The 19,552-nt window shown below is 40.2% G+C and overlaps 1 protein-coding gene across 2 annotated transcripts in view; it reads left to right on the top strand.

Moving 5' to 3' along the window:
• The first annotated feature begins 226 nt into the window (after window positions 1-226).
• The window catches only part of ZFAND3 (zinc finger AN1-type containing 3), a 317,767-nt gene continuing 298,441 nt past the window's right edge, over window positions 227-19,552 (top strand). For both annotated transcript variants that reach the window (XM_049653339.1, XM_049653338.1), the window contains exon 1: window positions 227-396. In XM_049653339.1, coding sequence (XP_049509296.1) covers window positions 326-396 — 71 coding nt within the window. In that variant the 5' untranslated portion in view covers window positions 227-325. The remainder of the gene's footprint in view (window positions 397-19,552) is intronic.

The raw sequence follows: 19,552 nt of genomic DNA, 5'->3' as shown, positions 1-19,552 counted from the left end.
GCCGAGGGCGCCGGGTCTTCCCTCCTCCCCCGCGGTCCTCGGTTCACCCGTACGCCCCTCCTCCTCAGCTACCCTCCCTCTCCGCGCCTCCCTCGGCCCCCCCATCTCTGCAGGCCGAGTGGTGCGGCCCGCCTCCAGCTGACCGGCCTGGAATCCCGGCTCGGAGCCTCGGACTCGCGCCCGCCCGCGCGCCCGCTCCCTCCCCCTCCCCCCGCCCCGAGCCCCCCGACGCCGCCGCCGTAGTCGCCGCCGCCTCCTTCAAGCGGGGCCCAGGCCCAGCCGCCGCCACCGCTGCCGCCGCCGAGCTCCGCCGCCGCCGAGCACCATGGGAGACGCCGGGAGCGAGCGCAGCAAAGCGCCCAGCCTGCCGCCTCGCTGTCCCTGCGGCTTCTGGGGGTAAGTGCCCGGCCGGGTGGGGGTGGGGGCGGGGGCTGGGGGCGCTGGCGCGGGGGCTGCCCGGGCAGGCCTCGGGGCCGGGGGTGGCCGGAACCCTGGGGGCTGGGCCCTAGCCGGGCCTACCGGGAGGGGGCAGGGGCCGAGTCTCGGGGAGGGGCGCTGGGTGGGGAGCTGGAGGTGGGCAGAGAAGGCCCTGGCCCGGGTGCACTGCCACCCTCTGGGACTCTCCTGCCAGAGGTTTGGGCCAACAGGGGCCGCCCGGGCCACTGGTGAGGGGGGGCAGGGCAGCGGAGAGGGATGAGGGGGCGGTGTTGGCACCTCCGGGTGAAGCTGGGGTGCCCCTTCCCTTGGCATGTGGAGGCCAGCCCTCCCTCCTTGCCTTGGTATGAGTTGGTGCCCAGGCACCAGGAGGGTATTTCCTCTGACTTTTTCACCTCCCCCTCCCTCCTTGTCCCCCAGAGACTTGCATCATCACTTCCTAAATTATATCCCAGTGCCCTATTTGCTTTTAGGAAGCTGTTCACACATCACCCATCTTTAAAAATCGAGCCCAGAGCCGAGTCTAGGGTAAAGTTATAAGAATATGGAGGTCTCCCCTTTATTTAAAACACATTTCAGGAGTTCTGTAAAATTTCCTTGTCCAAAAAATAAAAAACAAAAACCCAAAACACCCAACTCAAGTCAACCTGGCTTGGGAACGTGAGAGCCAGTTTGCTCAGTTGGCTCAAATTCATCTCTCTCCATTTTTTTTTTTTTTTTTTTTTTTAATGATAAAAATATTTACATTGGCCAGCCTGCGTTATTACTTGACCATCCTGTTAGGGTGAAAAACTGTGAGGTGGGAAATTAACTTTTTCACCTACAGTTACATTTTAAATTCTCCTTGTTAACACTTGGAGTTTTATGGATTACCATCCCTCTTACCTAACAGGTGCCTCCATCCTACCTTATGACTCTTATTGTAGGGGAATTGGGAGACTTTGAAGGACTTTTGTGATTGATCCCTTTTTCCTCTGTTTTCCAAAGACCTAGTATATTTCATAGTGTATAGAGGCAGTAAGGAAATGATTATTTCTGGTGAGAACATTTTGGAAAGATGTATTTAAGTATTTTATTTTTGCTATCCCCCAGATGTTAGGAATGGTTGAAGTACAGGTTAAGTCTGGGATTTTTGGGAGTGAAGAGAAAGAAAGTGGATCTTAATGTAGATTTCTGTGGAATTTGTCAAATTGAAAGGTCGTGACAGAAATAGGTTCTCATTTTGTCCTCTTTTCTGCCTTTTCTTAAAAAAATACCTGGTGGAAAGATGTTAGTCAAAAATAAGTTACGGTATTAGCAAAAGTTTTGAAGATGTGAAAATATTTTAGGTTTTATAGTCTTCCTAATAATTGGGTTGTCTGCTAAGTGCTTTCCTGGACAATCTAATTCCCACAGAATCTTAGGAGGTACAACCGTTATCCCACTATAGATGAGGAAATTGAGGCTTTGAGAGGTGGATAACTTGCCCCTCGTATGCAGTGAGTGTAGGGTGGAGCTGGTGAGCTCGTCAGAGTGCTTAGTACCATCACGTTTATGACATCAATCTGCTGCCCTGGAAAAATCTGGTGTCACAAGCCTCTGATTGTAACTCATAAGAAGACATGTGGCTCAAAGAAAGTAGCTGCCAATGGCAGCTAATGCCCAGGATGTATCAGAGAGAGGCTTGTTTCCTGGCAACAAGTTTGTCCTTGGGACCATTATCTTGAGCAGAACCCTTATCGAAAGACTTATGTCAAGACATAGAAACTAAGGAAATGGAATAGCCTTTTACTTTTAGGCTGCAGAGTTCTGAATAATGCCAAGAAAGTTTGATAGTTGCAGGGAGGATTAGTGAAACTGGTATCATACTTGACCTATAAGCAATCAGTCCTGCTTTTTTGATACTTTCAATCTGGCCCTTTTTAATGAACTGCAGTTTGCCTGATAGGAGTTGTGAGCACAAAACTAATATTTTTATGTTGAAAAGTGTTCTTTTTAATGTGTAATGTTTTAACCTTTTCTAAAGGAGTTTGTAGGTACCTGTGTAGTTTGCATTCTATACCAAAGTGTAATGATACTGCTGCAGAGTTTTATCATGACTGACTCCGAACCGAACATGTATTTCTTACTGTATGGGCCACATTCATACTATGTTCATTAAGTAACCTTGAATATATTCAACGAATAATTGAGTGTCTCTGGTATAATGGTGGACAAGGGGACACTGGCCCCGTCTTCTGGGAGCAGAAGTAAAGTGTCAGAATATAAGTATGTTAGGACTGGTACAGGGTGTAATGGCAGGGGCGCTTATCTAGTTGAGGTGGAGGTAGAGGAAGGTAGCCTGGAGTAAGTGACACCGGCCTAGGCCTGCAGGAAGGGTAGGGGAGAATGGAATTAGAAGAGTTTCTTTCAGGTGGAGGGGATAGCATGGGTGAAGTCCTGGATGTGAGAGAAAGCACCCCACATTTGAGGAACTTAAAAGTTCATTGGAGTTGACTGGTAGATTGTGAAGGGCAATTTGCTAGAGATGAGGGTGAGATGGTGAGAGCAGTTGGTGATGTAGGGCTCTGTAGGTAATGCCTAGGTCTTTGGACTTTTATCTTGAGTTCACTCAGGAACTGTTGAAGAACTTTGAACACGTAGTGACGTGATTTTCTTTAACGTGAAAGATCGGATGATGTTGAGGGGGTCTGGGTGTGTGTGTATAGGAGTGTGGTGTTTTTATGTTCGTGGGGTATTACTAGAGGTACAGAAGTCTTATCAGGAGGAGTAATCCAGACCAGGGATGATTGGGGCCTGCACCCGTGTGGTAGCTAGACAGAATGGAGAAAAGTAGAAAGCTGTGAGAGCCATTCAGTAGGTATCTTGTGCCTTTTTCTTTCATGAAAATGAAGGTGAGTGTGTTACCTGAAAACTTCAGTCAGCATTGCATTCTGTGGAAGCCATAGGTCTGTGAAGTCAGCTAGCCACAGCCCTTTGCAGAGGAGCCTCTTAGCAGAATGTTCTGGCACCAGTAGACTAAAGGCAGTTCCTTTAAGATTGCTCTTTAGTTACTTAGGCTGCCAGACTTGCTGCCTGGCATTGTCCAGTCAGGACACCAGTCAGTGGGGCTTGCTTAAACAAGAGAGCTGTGAGGTCTTTTTTGTGGGAATGCAACAGTTAGAAAGTAGAATGACAAGAGGAGCACACAATGCAAATGTGTGAGTATTTGGAATAAGGAAAAGTTTCTACTTCTCTCCCTCTTGGTTTATGTTGTTTAATCGTGGGCATGGAATTAAAGTTACTGTTCTACAGAGACACCATCTCTCCACTGGGAAACTTTGCTACCTTGGAAATTGTTGAAGATTTACCTCTTTCCAAAAGTTGAAAATTGTGTGGTGTGTACAATGTTTTTAGAGTTAATGATCATAAACCGTTTTTTCCCCTGAGGTATGTACTTAAAACTTTTAGTGAAATATGAGTATTTTCATGGCTAATTTTTAGGCATTCCGTAGTCCTGCGAAAAACATACTAGTTTGTAATAATCAAACCTGAAATGAAATAGTATTTTAAAATAATAAAAATATTATTTTAGAAATAGTATTTTAGAAATATATACATACACAAAAGCACTTTTAAATGATATGGGTGTAACTGTTACTAGTTGAAGTTGCATTTTAAGTTGTTTAGACGTTTAAAATGTACTGAAACGCGTAGATTCTTTACAGACATTTTCAAACGGTGTTGAAAGAACAGACTTAGAAATATTCTAAAAAAGAGAGGAAGAAGAGGGGTGCCTGGGTGGCTCTGTAGTGCCCAACTCTTGATTTCATCTCAGGTCATGATCTCGCGGTTTGTGGGATTGAGCCCTGAGTCAGGCTTTGTGCTGACAGTGAGGAGCCTGCTTGGGATTCTCCCTCTCTCTCTCCCTCTCCCTCTGCCCCCACCCTGCTGACTCTCTCTCCCTCAAAATAAATAAAATAAACTTTAAAAAAAGAGAGAGGGAGAAGACTTAAGACACTAATGTACTGACTATATTATAGGATAAGAAAAAAAGATAATTAGGTAGAAAAAATGGACTTTTTTCAAATTTTACTTACTAAGTATAAAAATCAAGTACTGATATTTTGCTTTTACAATTGGAGAGAATCTGTTGTAATATTATGGAAACTTTGGGAACTACTATTTCTTTCATAAATTAGTTTAAAGTATAGTTGACAAATGTTCAGTCTTGTTCTTTGGGAATAATGGAACATTTAATGTGGGTTTTAGGGGCACCTGGGTAGCTCAGTCGGTTGAACATGCGACTTCAGCTCAGGTCATGATCTTGTGGTCTGTGAGTTCAAGCCCTGTGTTGGGCTTTGTGCTGACAGCTCAGAGCCTGGAGTCTGCTTCGGATTCTGTGTCTTTGTCTCTCTCTGCCCCTCCCCCGCTCATTCTCTCTCTCTCTCTCTCTCTCTCTCTCTCTCTCTCTGTCCAAAATAAATAAACATTAAAAAAAAATAAATTTGAGTTTTATTTGGTAAACTATTCATTGTTTTTGATTAAAAAATAAGCTCTTCTTAACGAACCATGTCATAAAATAAATGTTACATGGATGAATTTTCTTTAGGGAAATAGATTTTATTAGGATTTTATTTTTGTGATCTGTTCTGTTGAAGCATTTTATTTCACCAACTAGATTTGCTAGATAATAATGTATTTTAAATAAAGATGGGGTTAGGCAGAGATGAAGAGTAATCTCACAAACTATATTCCATTTCTGAAGATGTTACTAGTAGAAAGTTGATAGAACAGCAAAGATGATTTGTTCTATTTCATTTCACTTTTGGGAATAACAAGGTGTTGACTAGTTAGTTTAATAAAATCTGTCTCTTTCTCCCCCCCCCCCCCCCCCCCCACCCCCATCCCAGGCTGGGGAATTGATGTAGAACCCTGTTTCTGTCACTTTGTGAGTCATCTGGCTAGTGTGTCTGGTTCTGAACAGTGTGTGGCCCTTGGTTCTTCAGTCTCAGTCTCCCAATTTAGAACATGTTGCCACGCTTCAACCAGCTTAACCTGGGCTTTCAAGTTCATGTGAACACAGCATGAATTACTAGTTAATCAGTAGAATGATTATTTCAGTGATGTCACTAATTATCCCTCGATTATAAAATTCCCTTAAACGTTACCTTAAAAACAAAACAGCTCATTTGTGCAGTTTTACTTTGTGTCTTTCAGTATTATGTGCACCTGAAGATGCAGTGTGATGTAATGAAGTATTCACTGTGCATTTGTCTACTTGCCCCATTTTCCTGATTATATTTGGGTATTCAGAAAACATGAAATTGTCCCTTTGACTTGATGGAACACAGGGAGTTTATTTATTTTTTTGTTAAGGAAAACATGGTCTTTGTTTACTTTGGTTTGAAGCAATAGCTTTTTAAAGTTAGATTCAGTTAACATATAGGACATACTGCTCTTTTGGTATCATCCTCTTCTCCCATTCACCCTCCTCCTCCTAAAAAGGAGAATCCAGTAGTTTAAGTTGTACTGAAAAGTTTTCACTAAAATTCTTCTTAATCCTTAATAGTATTAAAGTTAACATTAATTTTCACAGACTAACCTTTTCCTAGGTAGAAAAATCAGAAGGCTAAGGATCTTTTGAAATGAATAAAATCTTTTTTTTTTTTAAATTTTTGTTAATTTATTTTGGGGAAGGGAGAGGCAGAGAGAGAGATAGAGAATCCCAAGCAGGCTCTGCGCTATCGGCATGGAGCCCAGTGTGGGGTTCGATCTCACAAACTGTGAGATCATGACCTGTGCTGAAATCAAGAGTTGGATGCTCAACCGACGGAGCCACCCAGGTGCCCCTGAATAAAGTCCTTAAAAAAAAACACCCAAGCATATTTAGTATTTACTGAGAGCAGAGTACTAAGACAGTGAGAACTAACAGGATTTGGATTTTTTTAAAATCTTGTTTTTTTTAATGTTTATTTTTGAGGGAGAGAGAAACGGAGCATGAGCAGGGGAGGGGCAGACAGAGGGGGAGACACAGAATCTGAAGCAGGCTCTAGGCTCTGAGCTGTCAGCACAGAGCCCTGACGTGGGGCTCGAACTCATGAACCATGAGATCATGACCTGAGCTGAAGTCCAAGTCCTAACCAACTGAGCCACCTGGGCACTCCTATGATTTGGATTTTTATTAGATCCTAAAAAGGTTGTGTGCAAACTGAAGGAAAGTTTTGGAATCCTACAGTAATCATAGATAAAGATTGACGTTAAAAATTCCTTTTTTTTTTTTTTTTTTTTTTTTTTTGAAGAAAGGTAAAGTTTGGTATCTCAACAATGCCACATGTAGGAAGTGACTGGTCACACTCCAACACTTGTATAATTTTAATGAGGCACTTGAAAAATCTTCCAGATTCAGGCTTGTTGGGTAGTGTCAGGCTTGTGGGACTTGTGTGAATGGTTGGTGAAAGAGGGACTTCAGTCCAGCTGGGTGGATGACACTGATGTCACTCAGTTCTGCTAGGGGCTTTGAGAAACAGGCTGATCTTGCTCTGGGCTGGGTCTCCACATAAGATTATGCTGCTGAATGAGATATTTTAGATATAAAGAAGAAATTTTCTGTATGTGTTAAATGAAGAAGAGAGGTTAAACAGCTTCATTTGAAGTTTTAAAAACCAGAATCTGAGAACAACTTCTAGAATTGTGCTGTGCAATACGGTAGCTACTAGTTACATACAGCAATTTAAATTCATACTAATTAAAATTAAATAAAATTTCGGTTCTTCAGTTGCAGTAGCTACTTTTTAAGTAGCATTTAACTAGCTCAGTAGCTAGTGGCTACCCTATTGGGGAACACATATATAGAACACTTCAAACTCCCAGAAAGTTCTTTTGGACAGTGCTCATCTAGAACATTGACCTGACAGCCAGCCAGGATTTTCAAGCCTATTTGTTTTTCCTCCTCAGTTTTGTTGGGCTATAATTGACATTCAAGCTTATTTTGTGAGTTCTCCAGACCCCTGTTTTCTTGTCTTCTGAAAATGAGGGACTTGTTTAATTTAGCTCTAAGTTGCTTTCCAGCTCTAACATTTTATTTTCATTGGGGGAAGCAATGCTATTGTTAATTCAGATTACTGGGAAGTGCTCCTTTGCTCAGTTTTGGGAATTAAAATGTCAGTACAAGTTAGTCCATAATTTGAACATTTTTTTTTTCATGTTAGCTTTTGAGTCAATCATCTTTGCTCTTTTCTTAGCACTATTAAACTGGGAACCTCAGAGACCCATACAGGGAGGTGTTGGGGTAATAGAGAATCGATTTTTTTTTCTTTTTAGTGAGAGACTTTTTGAAGGTATTCACCTTGGACTCTTACTTTTGTGGAGGAATATTTATTTTTACAAATGTAAATCTCATATGGCAGTTTTTGAAATGTGATTGGGAATAAGTGCATTGGATTTTCTGGTAAATTCAAGTTCCCACGTACAGAAAAACTTGGAATGTATTGGAATATCCAGCAGCATTGGGCAAAACGAGGCTAAGGGAATGGTACAAGATAAATGAAAATGCCTTGTCATCCTTGAGGCCAGGGGACAGAATTGCAAGCAGTGCCGGACATCTGAAGTTGTGGCTGCAGTTGTTAACCAGAGGAAGGAAGAATACAGTAGGAAGAAGGTACAGTACTGGCTACTGATTGCATCAATTCCTTCAACTGTACCAGATGTCCTGTATCATAGGCAGGTGTGATTAAGGCAGAAGAATGTCCTGGGAGAGGTCATTAATGGAGTTTGCTATCACCCTGGCTGTGGGTGATTGGTGGGTGAGGGGGATAGGAGCAGACCATGCCATAGCATTTTGTGTTTCTAATTTGTGGACAGGCTCTAGTTAGCTGCATTGCTGCCTCATTAATGACCTGGCAAAGAGTGAGGTTGGTGATGCACTTGGGACCTTTGGGGGGAGTGCCTTTTCTCATTTCTTTCTGTTCAAGTGGAATGGTGTGGAGTGACAGTTGTTGATGTCTTACCTATTTCTTGGACTCTTACACATTGGTAAGTTGAAGTGCCTTTATATAAAATAATCACTCTCAGCCACACTTCTTGGAAGGAGAAGTATTCTGACCATTCAAAAGTATCACAAATATTCTTTCTGCAGTCAGGTTCTTATGCCAGGCATTTGATTTTCTCTCGCATGCTTATGTTGGTAGAATTTCCGAACATAGTGTGAAGTTTCTGTAGCTTATAGTACCTAGCTGGAAGAGTGGGGGCAGGAATTTGGAGAACACAGTGGGGGTGGAGGGCTTTGCTGAGCATATTTGTGCTTTCAAAGTCCGCCTATTTCATTCAGGTCATTGTTTTTTCAATTTTCAGCCATTTCTACGGTGTCGTATATGAATAGATGTGCTGGCAAGTTATAGCCTGAAAGAATTTTTTTTAATGTAATGAGTGAGATACAAAGTGGGTTGAATAATACAGTCATTCTTAAACTGGCCAGAAGTATATTAACTGGCAAAAAATAATAAAAAACAAACTGGAGGTGGGAGAAGGTGTGGTATATTTCATTTTTAAAAAATTAATGTTTTTTAATTTATTTTTGAGAAAGAAAGATGGAGAGCAAGCAGGGGACAGGGAGGGAGGGAGACAGCATCCCAAGCAGGCTCTGCACTGTCAGTGCAGAGCCCAACGTGGGGCTTGAACCCACAAACGAAGAGATCATGACCCCGAGCCGAAGTCAGATGCTTAACTGACTGAGCCACCCAGGAGCCCCAGGTGTGGTATATTTCAGCATGAACTGTTTCTAGTTTTGTTATTTCTAGGTTTCTGTCCTTGGGGAGGCATGGATGATATTATTTGTTTTCTTCTTCAGATGCCACTGAAATCCAGAAAACCAGGTTTTTCAAGTCTTTGTGTGTTTGCATATGAAACTTTGTGCGTGTATATAAAATCTTCATAGTTTATGACTTTACATAGTTTTATGTAGTTTGTCTTTTGAAATAATACAAAGCCCTGCTACTCACCTTTAAAAATAAAGGAATGTTCTTGATGTTGATCCACAGAAATGTTTGGTTAGGGGAACTTTTGTTGATTGGGGGGATGTGTTCATGTAATCTTTGAGGCCTATATTCCTTGTTTCTGTGGGTAAGTCACTATTAATTGGCTCTCCCTGTCTCCATGTCACCCCTCTTCTCCACCCCCCACTGCCAGTGAGAGGTGCTCAAACCATGTATTTTTTTTTTTTTTTTTTTGGTAAGGCTAATATTTTTCTTCAGTGCATATTGGGTGGGATCTAATCAAGAAACTGTTGCTGTGATTTAAATGATAAAAGTACAGTCTCGAATGAAAGCATGGAGATTGGATGGTATATATGTGAGTCTCTTTAGGCGTTTATGATCTCAGTGTCAGTATGGATTAGTTTAGAAAATGATAACCATGTACAGTCTGCTCAGTGGAAGTATATGTCCCTACAGACTGCATTCTCTCACCCTTGGTTTTCAACTATTTAGTGATTTGGTATTCTGATCTTAGTGGAAAGTCCCCTGGGTTTACCTGAATAGTTTTCATTACTTACATGGTATGTTGTTTCGGTTGGAGCTAGGGACTAGGAAGAATGGACTGTGTTTGTTTTGTTTTTAAAAGTCACTGGATAGATATGTATCACAATAGATTTGGGGCTGAGTTGGAGCAGGAAGGACACAGAAGGTGGTTAAGAGGAAGACTGCAATGTGAGGGGGATGATGATGGGGGAATGTGAATGGAAGTGGAGTGGTGGTCATTAGGAATGAAGATGTTCTGTGGTCACTATTTTCTACTCAAAATATGAGAGGTGGTCGCATCTGTAAAAGCTAGAGAAACTAATGTGAACCGGTGGTGGGTAGGATTAAAGAAAACATTCTGTCTTCCCTTGAAGTGCAGGGTGTGAGTCCCCTGGGGTCTTGCAGGGAAGTTAAAGATCAGAGGGTAAGAGCTGTGGTGCAAATTCCGGGCTAAAGTTTAGTGGAAACGGCAGCAGCTTTTGGCAAATTGGTGTTCCGTCTGTTAGAACCTCATGGGCTCTTTCTTTTTTTAAGCTTAAAGACACCTTTTCAGTCTGTTAAAGGATAGTGCTTCATGGTATCTCTTTGCAGCAGGCCATGGAGATTCCATCTACCTTCTCCATTCCTTTACCGGTATTGTCACAACCAACTCCATTCCTTGAGACTGATTGTTCTTCTCCCTTCTCAATCCCCAAGCCTGATGGAGAGTTCAGCAAAGTCTCACCCATCTTTACTTGCTGTTCACTAGCTTTACTTGCTGTTCTTGGAAAAACAATTCTCATTAAGCCTTTCTCTTTAAAAAGATTTTGCAGCTAGTACTTATGGGGGAGGTTACATTAAATGTTAAAGAATTTACTAGTAGTGCTACCTGGGGAATAAGACCTTTCTCATTTGCTGAATGGCTAATGAAATGTACTCTCTTATCCAATCCAGGCTCTTCCAAGGGCATGCTGATCTATTATCTCCAGAAAACCAACTGAGTTCAGCTAGGCATGGGCTTTGGAATTAGGATCCTGAGTTTAAAACCTGACTTTGAAACTTTCTGCTTGACTTTGGGTAGTTTGCCTCTCTGCCTTTTTAACTTAAAAAAAAAAAAAACAAAAACAAAACAAACAAACAGACTACCTTAGAGTTGCTTTGAGGTTTAGTGAGCTCTAATGCCTGTCAAGCCCTTGGCACAGTGCCTGACTGTGGTAATTACATTTATTAAAGGCTAACTTCCCAGCCTTGAAGGAACATTGGTGGTAGATTAGTAGAGGCAGAACTATCTTACTTAACTGAGCATTTGCATTAATGGCAGGCTCCAGATCAGTGTTACCTAGTTAGTTGATGAGGTTTCTGACCAGCCTTTGGCCAGTTTGGCTATTTTCCAAGGCCAATCTCTTGTTCAGTAAGCATTTGTTGAGTGCTCTTATTGTGGGTCTAGAGGCATGATATACTCTGCTCTGGCTTCTGCCCTAAAAAAGCTCATAGTCTAGAAGGGGATGCAGACCGATAAACTGACCAAATACCATGAGGAAAGTGCTTTGGGGGATCATCACAAAGTGATGTGAGCATTGACAGGGCGTCCTGTTGAGACTGGGAGTGGAGGATGGCCAGGAGGGCTTCTCTGAGGAGATGGTGCTTAAGCTAGGTATAAAATGCTGGAGGAACAGCTTGTGCAAAGGCAGAGAAAAGTGAGAAAGCATGCAGAATTGAGAGAATTGTAGATACAGCTCGGTATTTTAGCTGCAGTATATGTGAAGCTGAGGAGATAAGCAGGAGCCAGTTATGAACATTCTTGATTGTCATGCAGTTGAGTTTAGATTTTATCCTGGAAGCATTTGGGACCATTTAAGGATTTTAAGGGTGATGACATGGTATTTATGTTTCAGAAAATAACTGGCAGCAGTGTGGAGAATTGGAGGGCATAAGCATTGAAGCAGAGTCCAGTTAAAGCATTTAAACCTTTTTGGGCCATGGATCCTTTTTTATAATTTGATGGAGACCATGGATCTCTTCTCAGAATAATACATAAAATAAAACACCCGTGATTATGAAGGAACCCAATTAGATCTAAACGCACTTCTATCCACAGACTGTGGGGTCTGTGGACCCAAGATAAAGCAACTGAGTGAATGCTGTAGTAGGAGAGCTAAGAATGAATCTAGGCTGAAACCTGAGTATTTTAGTCCATTCAGGGGATTATAACAAAATACCACAGACTGGGTGGCTGATAAACAATAAAAATTTATTTCTCATAGTTCTGGAGGCTGGAAGACCAAGATCAAAGCACTGGCAGATTCTAAGTCTGGGGAGAGTCAGCTTCCTCATTGATGATGCTGTCTTCTCACTATACTCTTCAGGTAGCAGAAGGGATAAGGATCTCTTCAACCTCTTTTATAAGGGCACTAATCCCATTCATAAGTGCAGCGCCCTCATAAGTCATAGCTCATTTCTCTCTAGCACTAAATGATTTTCCATTATTTGGATGTGCCACAGTTTATTTATTCACCTACTAAAGGACATCTTGATTGCTTCCAAGTTTTGGCCGTTATGAACAAAGCAGCCCTAAACATTCACGTTCAAGCTTTTTTGTGGACATAGTTGTCAGCTTGGTACATACCAAGGAATGTGATGGCTGGATTATGATAAGAGTGTGTTTAGTTTTATAAGAAACTGCCAAACTATTTTCCAAAGTGATTGTACCATTTTGCATTCCCAGCAAGAGCAGTGAATGAGTGTTTCTGTTGCTCCACATGCTTATCCGCATTTGGTGTTGTCAGTGTTTTGCATTTTGGCTTTTTGTTTTGTTTTGTTTTGAGAGTGAGAGAAGAGAAAGCGAGTGTGTCCAGTGGGGAGCCCGATGTGGGGTATGATCTCACCACCGAGATCATGACCCGAGCCGAAACCAAGAGTCGAATGCTTAACTGATTGAGCCACCTAGGTGCTCCAAATTTTGGCCATTCTAATAGATGTGTAGTGGTATCTTATTTTAATTTGCAATTCCCTTGTAATAAGTGATGTTGAATATTGACGTGTTTATTTGCCATCTGTACATCTTCTTTGGTGAGGTATCTGTTCAGGTCTTGGTGAGATATCTGTTTAGGTCTTCTGCCTGTTTTTTCATTGGGTTTGTTTTCTCATTGTGTTTTAAGAGTTCTTTGTGCATATTGGATGCAGTCCTCTGATTATCAGGTACCTCTTTTGGAAAATTTTTCTCCCGGTTGTATTCTCATTTTCTTAAGTTTGGTGATTTTTATGTATAGCTTGATGATTGTTTTCATATGTATACAAGTATATAACCACCACCTACTCAAATTGACAAATAGTACATTTCCAATATCCCAGCAGGAGTCTCCTTGTTCCCTACCTCAGGTGATTCCCCCAACCTTATCTGACCTTTGTCACTATAGGTTAGTTTTGCCTGTTTTTGAATTTTATGTAATGGGAATATATAGTATTTCTCTTTTATGTATGACTTTTTCCCTCTCGGCGTTATGACTATGAGATTCATCTACATTTGTGTAGAGAGGTAATGATTTTTCATTGGTTTGTGGTATTCCATTATATGATAGCATAATTTACCCATTCCACTTTTTGGAGCCTTTTCGTTTGGGGGTATTATTAATAATGTGGCTGTGAACGTTTTTGCATGTGCCTTTTGGTGGACATAAGCACTCATTTCTCTTTGGGTATATACCCAGCAGAAGAATTTTTGGATTATAAAGTGTATGTATATGTGTTTAGATTTAGTAGATATCGCTAGTTTTCTAAAGTATTTATCAATTTACACTCCCACCACCAGTATATAAGAGTTCTGGTTATTCCACATGTTCCTTAGTACTTGATACTGACTGTGTCTTTTCATTTTAGTTGTGTGTAGGGTTATTACATTATGGTTTTTAATTTGCATTTCCTTGATGACTAATGAAATTGAGCAACTTTCTTTGTTGGCGATTTGGCTAAACGTCAGTGAGAGGCATTTATTCAAACCTTTTGCTTATTTTTCTCTTGGGTTGTCTGGTTCTTTAAATTCATTTTTAGGAATTCTTTATTCCGGATACAAGTCCTTTTTCAGATAGCACGTACATTTTCTTATATAGTTTTGCAATATCTTTGAATTTCTTTTTTTAAATTACAAAAGGAACACATTCATATAATAGAAAATTCAAATAACAGAAATGGTATACAGTATATATTCATTTGTATATGGGTATACTCCCTTCTACACCATACCCAGAATTCCACTTTCTAGTGAGAATCATAGCTAAGTTTCTTGAGTATCCTTCCAGAAGTTTCCTGTGCATATATCACATTATTCTTTTTTCTAACACAAGTAGTAGCACATTACACCTTATTTTGTAACTTGCTTTTTTTTTTTTTAACTGTATTTTAGAGTTCTTTTCAAGTTAGCATATACATTTCTACCTTCTTTTAAATGGCAGCACGGTATCCCAATAGGTGCATAAACTAAAATTTAACCAGATTTTCTAGTCAATACTTGATGGTGGTTGTCATTATTATTACTATGCTACAAAAAATGGTATAGGGTATGTTGAATTGTAGGGCTTATGGACCATCTAAATGTGAAGTAACTTAGGTGTCTGAAGTTTGGGAGGGAAGGTGAACCATGGCTGCACCATTTAGGGTGACATGGGTACATAGGTCATAGCTGAAGCCAGGTAGGGTCACCTAGAAAGTGTTGTTAGACCAGTGGTTCCCTCTGGAGTAGAGATGGGGTTGTCAGAATCACTCTAGTAACCTTTCTAGAACACATTACTGCTGCTTCCCCCAGCTCCAATTTAGTGTGTCCAAGGTGGGATCTGGGCAATTCCTGCCTTTTTTCTTCCGTCCTTTGGTTACTGCTCCTGTGTGTAACTTTCATTTAAGATCCAGTTGTATAGGGTGAGAAGATAGTTGAGGATGGAACCTTGGTAACCACAAGTAGGAGAAGAGGAGTTTGAGATGGAGATGGATGGAGAGATCGAAATCAGGTGAGTGTGGGGTTACCAAAACCAAAGGGATAGTTCAGTGCAGAAGTGGCAGTCGGGTCATGCTGCAAAGAGTGGCCAAGTAAGATGATGATTGAGACTTCTCTGCTGCTTTAAAGTGCTAAGGATTTAAATAATACTTTTTTAGACATGTGCATCTCAGCAGTGTTCTGGCTGAGCGTGGTACCAAGATACCTTTTGTGAAAAATCGCCATAATTACATCCCACATGTACCAGAAATTAACAACTTCTGTTAACGATCCAAGAATCTGATAATCAGGAATTAAGAAACTTTTCTGGGATCTGTTTACAATTTTCGTTTCTGTTGATTATTTTACAGTAACAGATTACTTAAGATTTTATGTTAGATTTAAAAACAAAACTTGAACTACCAATTTAGGTTTGAAGAAATACTTATAACCTCTAAGTTCTGGTGGGAAAGGTTACACTCACCTCATCTGTCTTGATATTTTACTTAGTTTTATAGATTTAATCTTCTTGTGTAAGCTTCTGTTTTTCTATGAAGAAGTCTCTTTTATTTAGTCCAGACTTTCATCCTTGTAAATATTCAGATATCTTTTCTAAAGTGTTCCAGTTGAATGTGATGTCTTTTTGAAGTACATCTGTGTCACTGAAAAAACACTTTATTCTTCCTTCTTTCCTCTTCCACTCTTCAAGCGGGTATAGGTTAGGGTGAGGTAGAATGAAACCAGTCATAAGGGAGGTGATGAAATCTATTTCTTAAAAATTAAGCTAAATATATATTTAGGAAAAATCAGCTGAGATATGAAGTAAAATTGAGGGGGCAGGTAAATTTCCTGGCTGATACTGATTTATACCATTTCATTCATGATTATGGGTTGTATCTGTCAGTATTGACACAAGAAGGGCATATTAGTCCACGCATAGTGTGATTGAGAGGTAAAGTCAGATTGATACTATGAAAATATTATTTTGCTGCCTGTTATTTTCTGCAAAGTCTTTAGTTTATTTAGCTATATGACTACTGTATTAATGACTTTAAGGAATTTTAAGCTTTTGAACATTTAAACTGTGATCAAAGGCAGTTGGATCATTTGAATTTATAGATGAACTCTTATTAAGGTACAGTTGTGTACACCATTGTGTTAATGGTAAATATTTTAATAAGTATACTGGCAGCTTGCCATTGATTCATTTTAGACTATCCTAGGTCAGGAGGGTGAGGTTGATGCTGTTTTGACTCCTTGGTGTTTTACAACATGGAGACACATAGGAAGGCCCAGGGCTGCAATATGGGCAGTGGCTGAATCAGCAAATGAAGACAACTTGCTGTATTTTAACCCAGAGAGATTAGAAAGTTGGTGCTTGGGCTCCTGGCTCAGAATTAGATGCATCTTTGAAGTGCTACTTCTACTGCTATTTGTTTTAGCTGAAACCTTGGGATTGAAAATTTTTGGACATGGTCTTATGTATTATTGAGTGGAAAAAGTAAGTTTCAATTACTTTGTTCCTCATCAATTTTTTTTAATTGAGACACAGTTCACACACCGTAAAATTCATTATTTTAAAGTGTACAATTTAGTGAAATTTAGTATACTCACAAAGTTGTGCAACCATCACTGCTATCTATAGTCTGTTAACATTTTGCTTTATTTGCTTTCTATCCCTCTATCCGTCTATTAATCCATTTGATTTTTTTATTTTCCAAGTAAAGTGTAGACCTTGGTACTTTACCTTCAAACACTATGACATGCATGTTATTAACTAGAGTTTAACATTTCCTTTTTATTTTGAAGTACAATATACATTGAAAAACATAAATCTTGAGTATATTAACATGAGTTTTGACAAATGCATATACCTGTGTAACCCAAATCTCTATCAGGATATATACATATTTTAGCTGGATTATACCATATTACATGTTGCTCAGACTTCAGAAAGCTTCCTCATGTCCCTCTCCAGTCAGTCTGTCCTCCCAACCCCCCTTTCTGTTTCCTTCCTCAGGCAGTCACTGTTTTAATTTTTTTTAATGTTTTTATTTATTTTTGAAAGAGAGAGAGAACATGAGCGGGGGAGGAGCAGAGAGGGAGGGAGACATAGAATTTGAAGCAGGCTCCAGGCTCTAAGCTGTCAGCACAGAGCCCGATGTGGGGCTCGAACTCACGAACTGTGAGATCATGACCTGAGCTGAAGTCGGACGCTGAACCGACTGAGCCACCCAGGTGCCCCATTAATTTTTTTTTAATCCTCCACTGTGGATTAGCTTTGCCTGTTTTTCAAGTCATGTAAATGGAATCATATGGTATGTACTCTTTCTGCTAAAGGGTCTTTGACTCAGTGTAGTGTTTTTGATATAGGTCACTGTTGTATGTAGCAGTAGTTTGTTCCTTTTTATTATTGCATGGCTTTAAATAGCATTCCACTATGTGACTGTACCACCATTTTGTCTATTCTGTTTATAGACACCCTAATTTGCTTTTTAAATAATAACAATACAAAAATCAATTACCAGCAAGCATGACATCAGGAAATAGACTAGAATAGATTGTAGTTTTCTTACAATTGTAGTTTTTCTTAAGAAAAACCCTTTATATTCCAGCTTTGCTTTTTCTAGTTCCCTTGATTTGATTTTAGGTATAGTTTTGGAGATGCCCTAGCCTCATGAGCACCCCAGTTCCAAACCATCTCATCCATTATGAATTGATTTCTACTAGGGGATGATTTTAAAAATCTTAATGCATTTAGGTCACTGTGCCCTATTAAGGTGATTAATTATTATTGTTTTTGAAGATGAAGTGTGCCTGTCTTGTGATCCAGTTTTGTAAAATCCTACCCTTCTCCCTGAAACCAAAGACAGTACTAAGAACTAATATGAGAGTTTATGTGGCCTAATATGTGGCCTGCTGTATTCCTGTTTAGAGACCAGTGTTAGCTTAATGACTTGATGTTTGAGCCTGTTTTTTGCAATTAATCAACATTTTCCAATTTAAAAATCTCTATTCCTCACAATCATCGGTAAATCAGATAACTGTCTCATGTTCCCTTAACATTTCCAGACCTCTGATAATTTTTCTGTCATCAGTGTTTCTTCCATCTCTCCTCTCCCTGAAAGTGATTGGAACATACAATAAAAGTTAAAAGATGTCTAACTAATGTTTAATATAATAAGATTATTTCTTTTTTTTAAGGCTTTTATTTTTGAGAGAGAGAGAGACAGACAGACAGAGCATGAGTGGGGGAGGGGCAGAGAGCAAGGGAGACACAATCCAAAGCAGGCTCTAGGCCCTGAGCTCGACATGGGCTCGAACCCACGAACTGTGAGGTCATGACCTGAGCTAAAGTTGGACGCTTAACCGACTGAGCCATCCAGGCGCCCCAGTAAGATTATTTCTTAACTTTGCATGTATTATATTGCTTTAAAAATAATTCCCTCTTCTTCATCTCCTGCCCTTCAAGTTGCTCTCTATTATTAATAGACACGTGACACAAAGGGTGATCCTTTGGTCATTTTCACTAATCTGTTTTATGTGTTATTTCTAAGTTTACTAACCCGTACTTAATATTTTTCTATATTTACCTAGTTTTATATCAGTTCATTTTGTATCTCTATTTGTTTATCTCTATTTTCTTATGAGGGATGTAAGCGAAATTGGAGTATTAGGGTTTAGTAAAGAGAAAAACCTGAACCTGAGATTATAGGACTCTAATAAATGATGTTTTGTAATGAACTTTGATAGTTAAACTTGCTTAACACTCGTGTTTCTGTCCTTTTAGGAAATCTGATAAACTGAGGGTTGGAAAGGGCTCCCTGGAAGCACTTATAGATAACAGTGAGTTCTCAACATTTAATGATACATGGCAGAAAAGCCTAAACAAAACCCTGTGATAATTTCAAAACCTTGTAGCTTTCCTTGTGGTGATTTCCTTTCCACTTTGGTACTTTACTTGATGTTAATTACCAGAAGCAGAGCAAAGTATTCTGAATTTTACCTTTTCCTTACCTGTCTCCTGATGGAATTTCTTAGGAGGAAGCAATTGGTCTAAAGAGAAGAGGTTAGAGATATGGATAGTTTATGAAAACTTAAAGATACTCAAGGGAGGAATTATTTTCTTTTCTGCTCTGCATCTTTGTGATTTTATTTGCTTCCACACTCTTTCATATAAATCCGATCATCTTGCCAGTTTTCTTGGGGTTGGGAGTGTGGCAGAGGCCCTGAGAACAAAAACCCTGGGAAACGGTTTGCAAGATGCCTTGACAGAATTGCTGGAGGTGTGGAGGGAAGTTCTCAAATTGTTTTTATCTTACCTAGTACTCTTCAAAGCTTGAAAGAAGGAAGACAAAGCAGTTTCACATTCCTCCACCCCTTTTTTGGGCACTGTGCTAACTAGGAGTGCCCCATTTTGCAGCATGTGGCTAGAGGGATAAGAAAGAGATACAAGGTGGAGGGAACATAGGCTGAACTCGTTTTCTTCTCCTCCTCCTCCTCCTCCTCTTCCTCTTCCTCTTCCTCTTCCTCTTCCTCTTCCTTTTCCTTTTCCTTTTTTAGAGAGAGTGAATGAGAGAGAGCGTGTGCCCATGAGCATGTGGGGAGGGGTTGTGAGGGGTGAACAGAGAGAGAGTTTTTTTTTAATGCAACTCCATGTTTATTGCAGCATTATTTACAATAGCAAGATATGGAAACAACC

Source organism: Panthera uncia (genome assembly GCF_023721935.1).
Source record: "Panthera uncia isolate 11264 chromosome B2 unlocalized genomic scaffold, Puncia_PCG_1.0 HiC_scaffold_24, whole genome shotgun sequence".
Lineage (NCBI taxonomy): Eukaryota > Metazoa > Chordata > Mammalia > Carnivora > Felidae > Panthera > Panthera uncia.
Note: the sequence above shows the minus strand (reverse complement) of the source record. Positions and strands in the feature narration are given on the sequence as shown.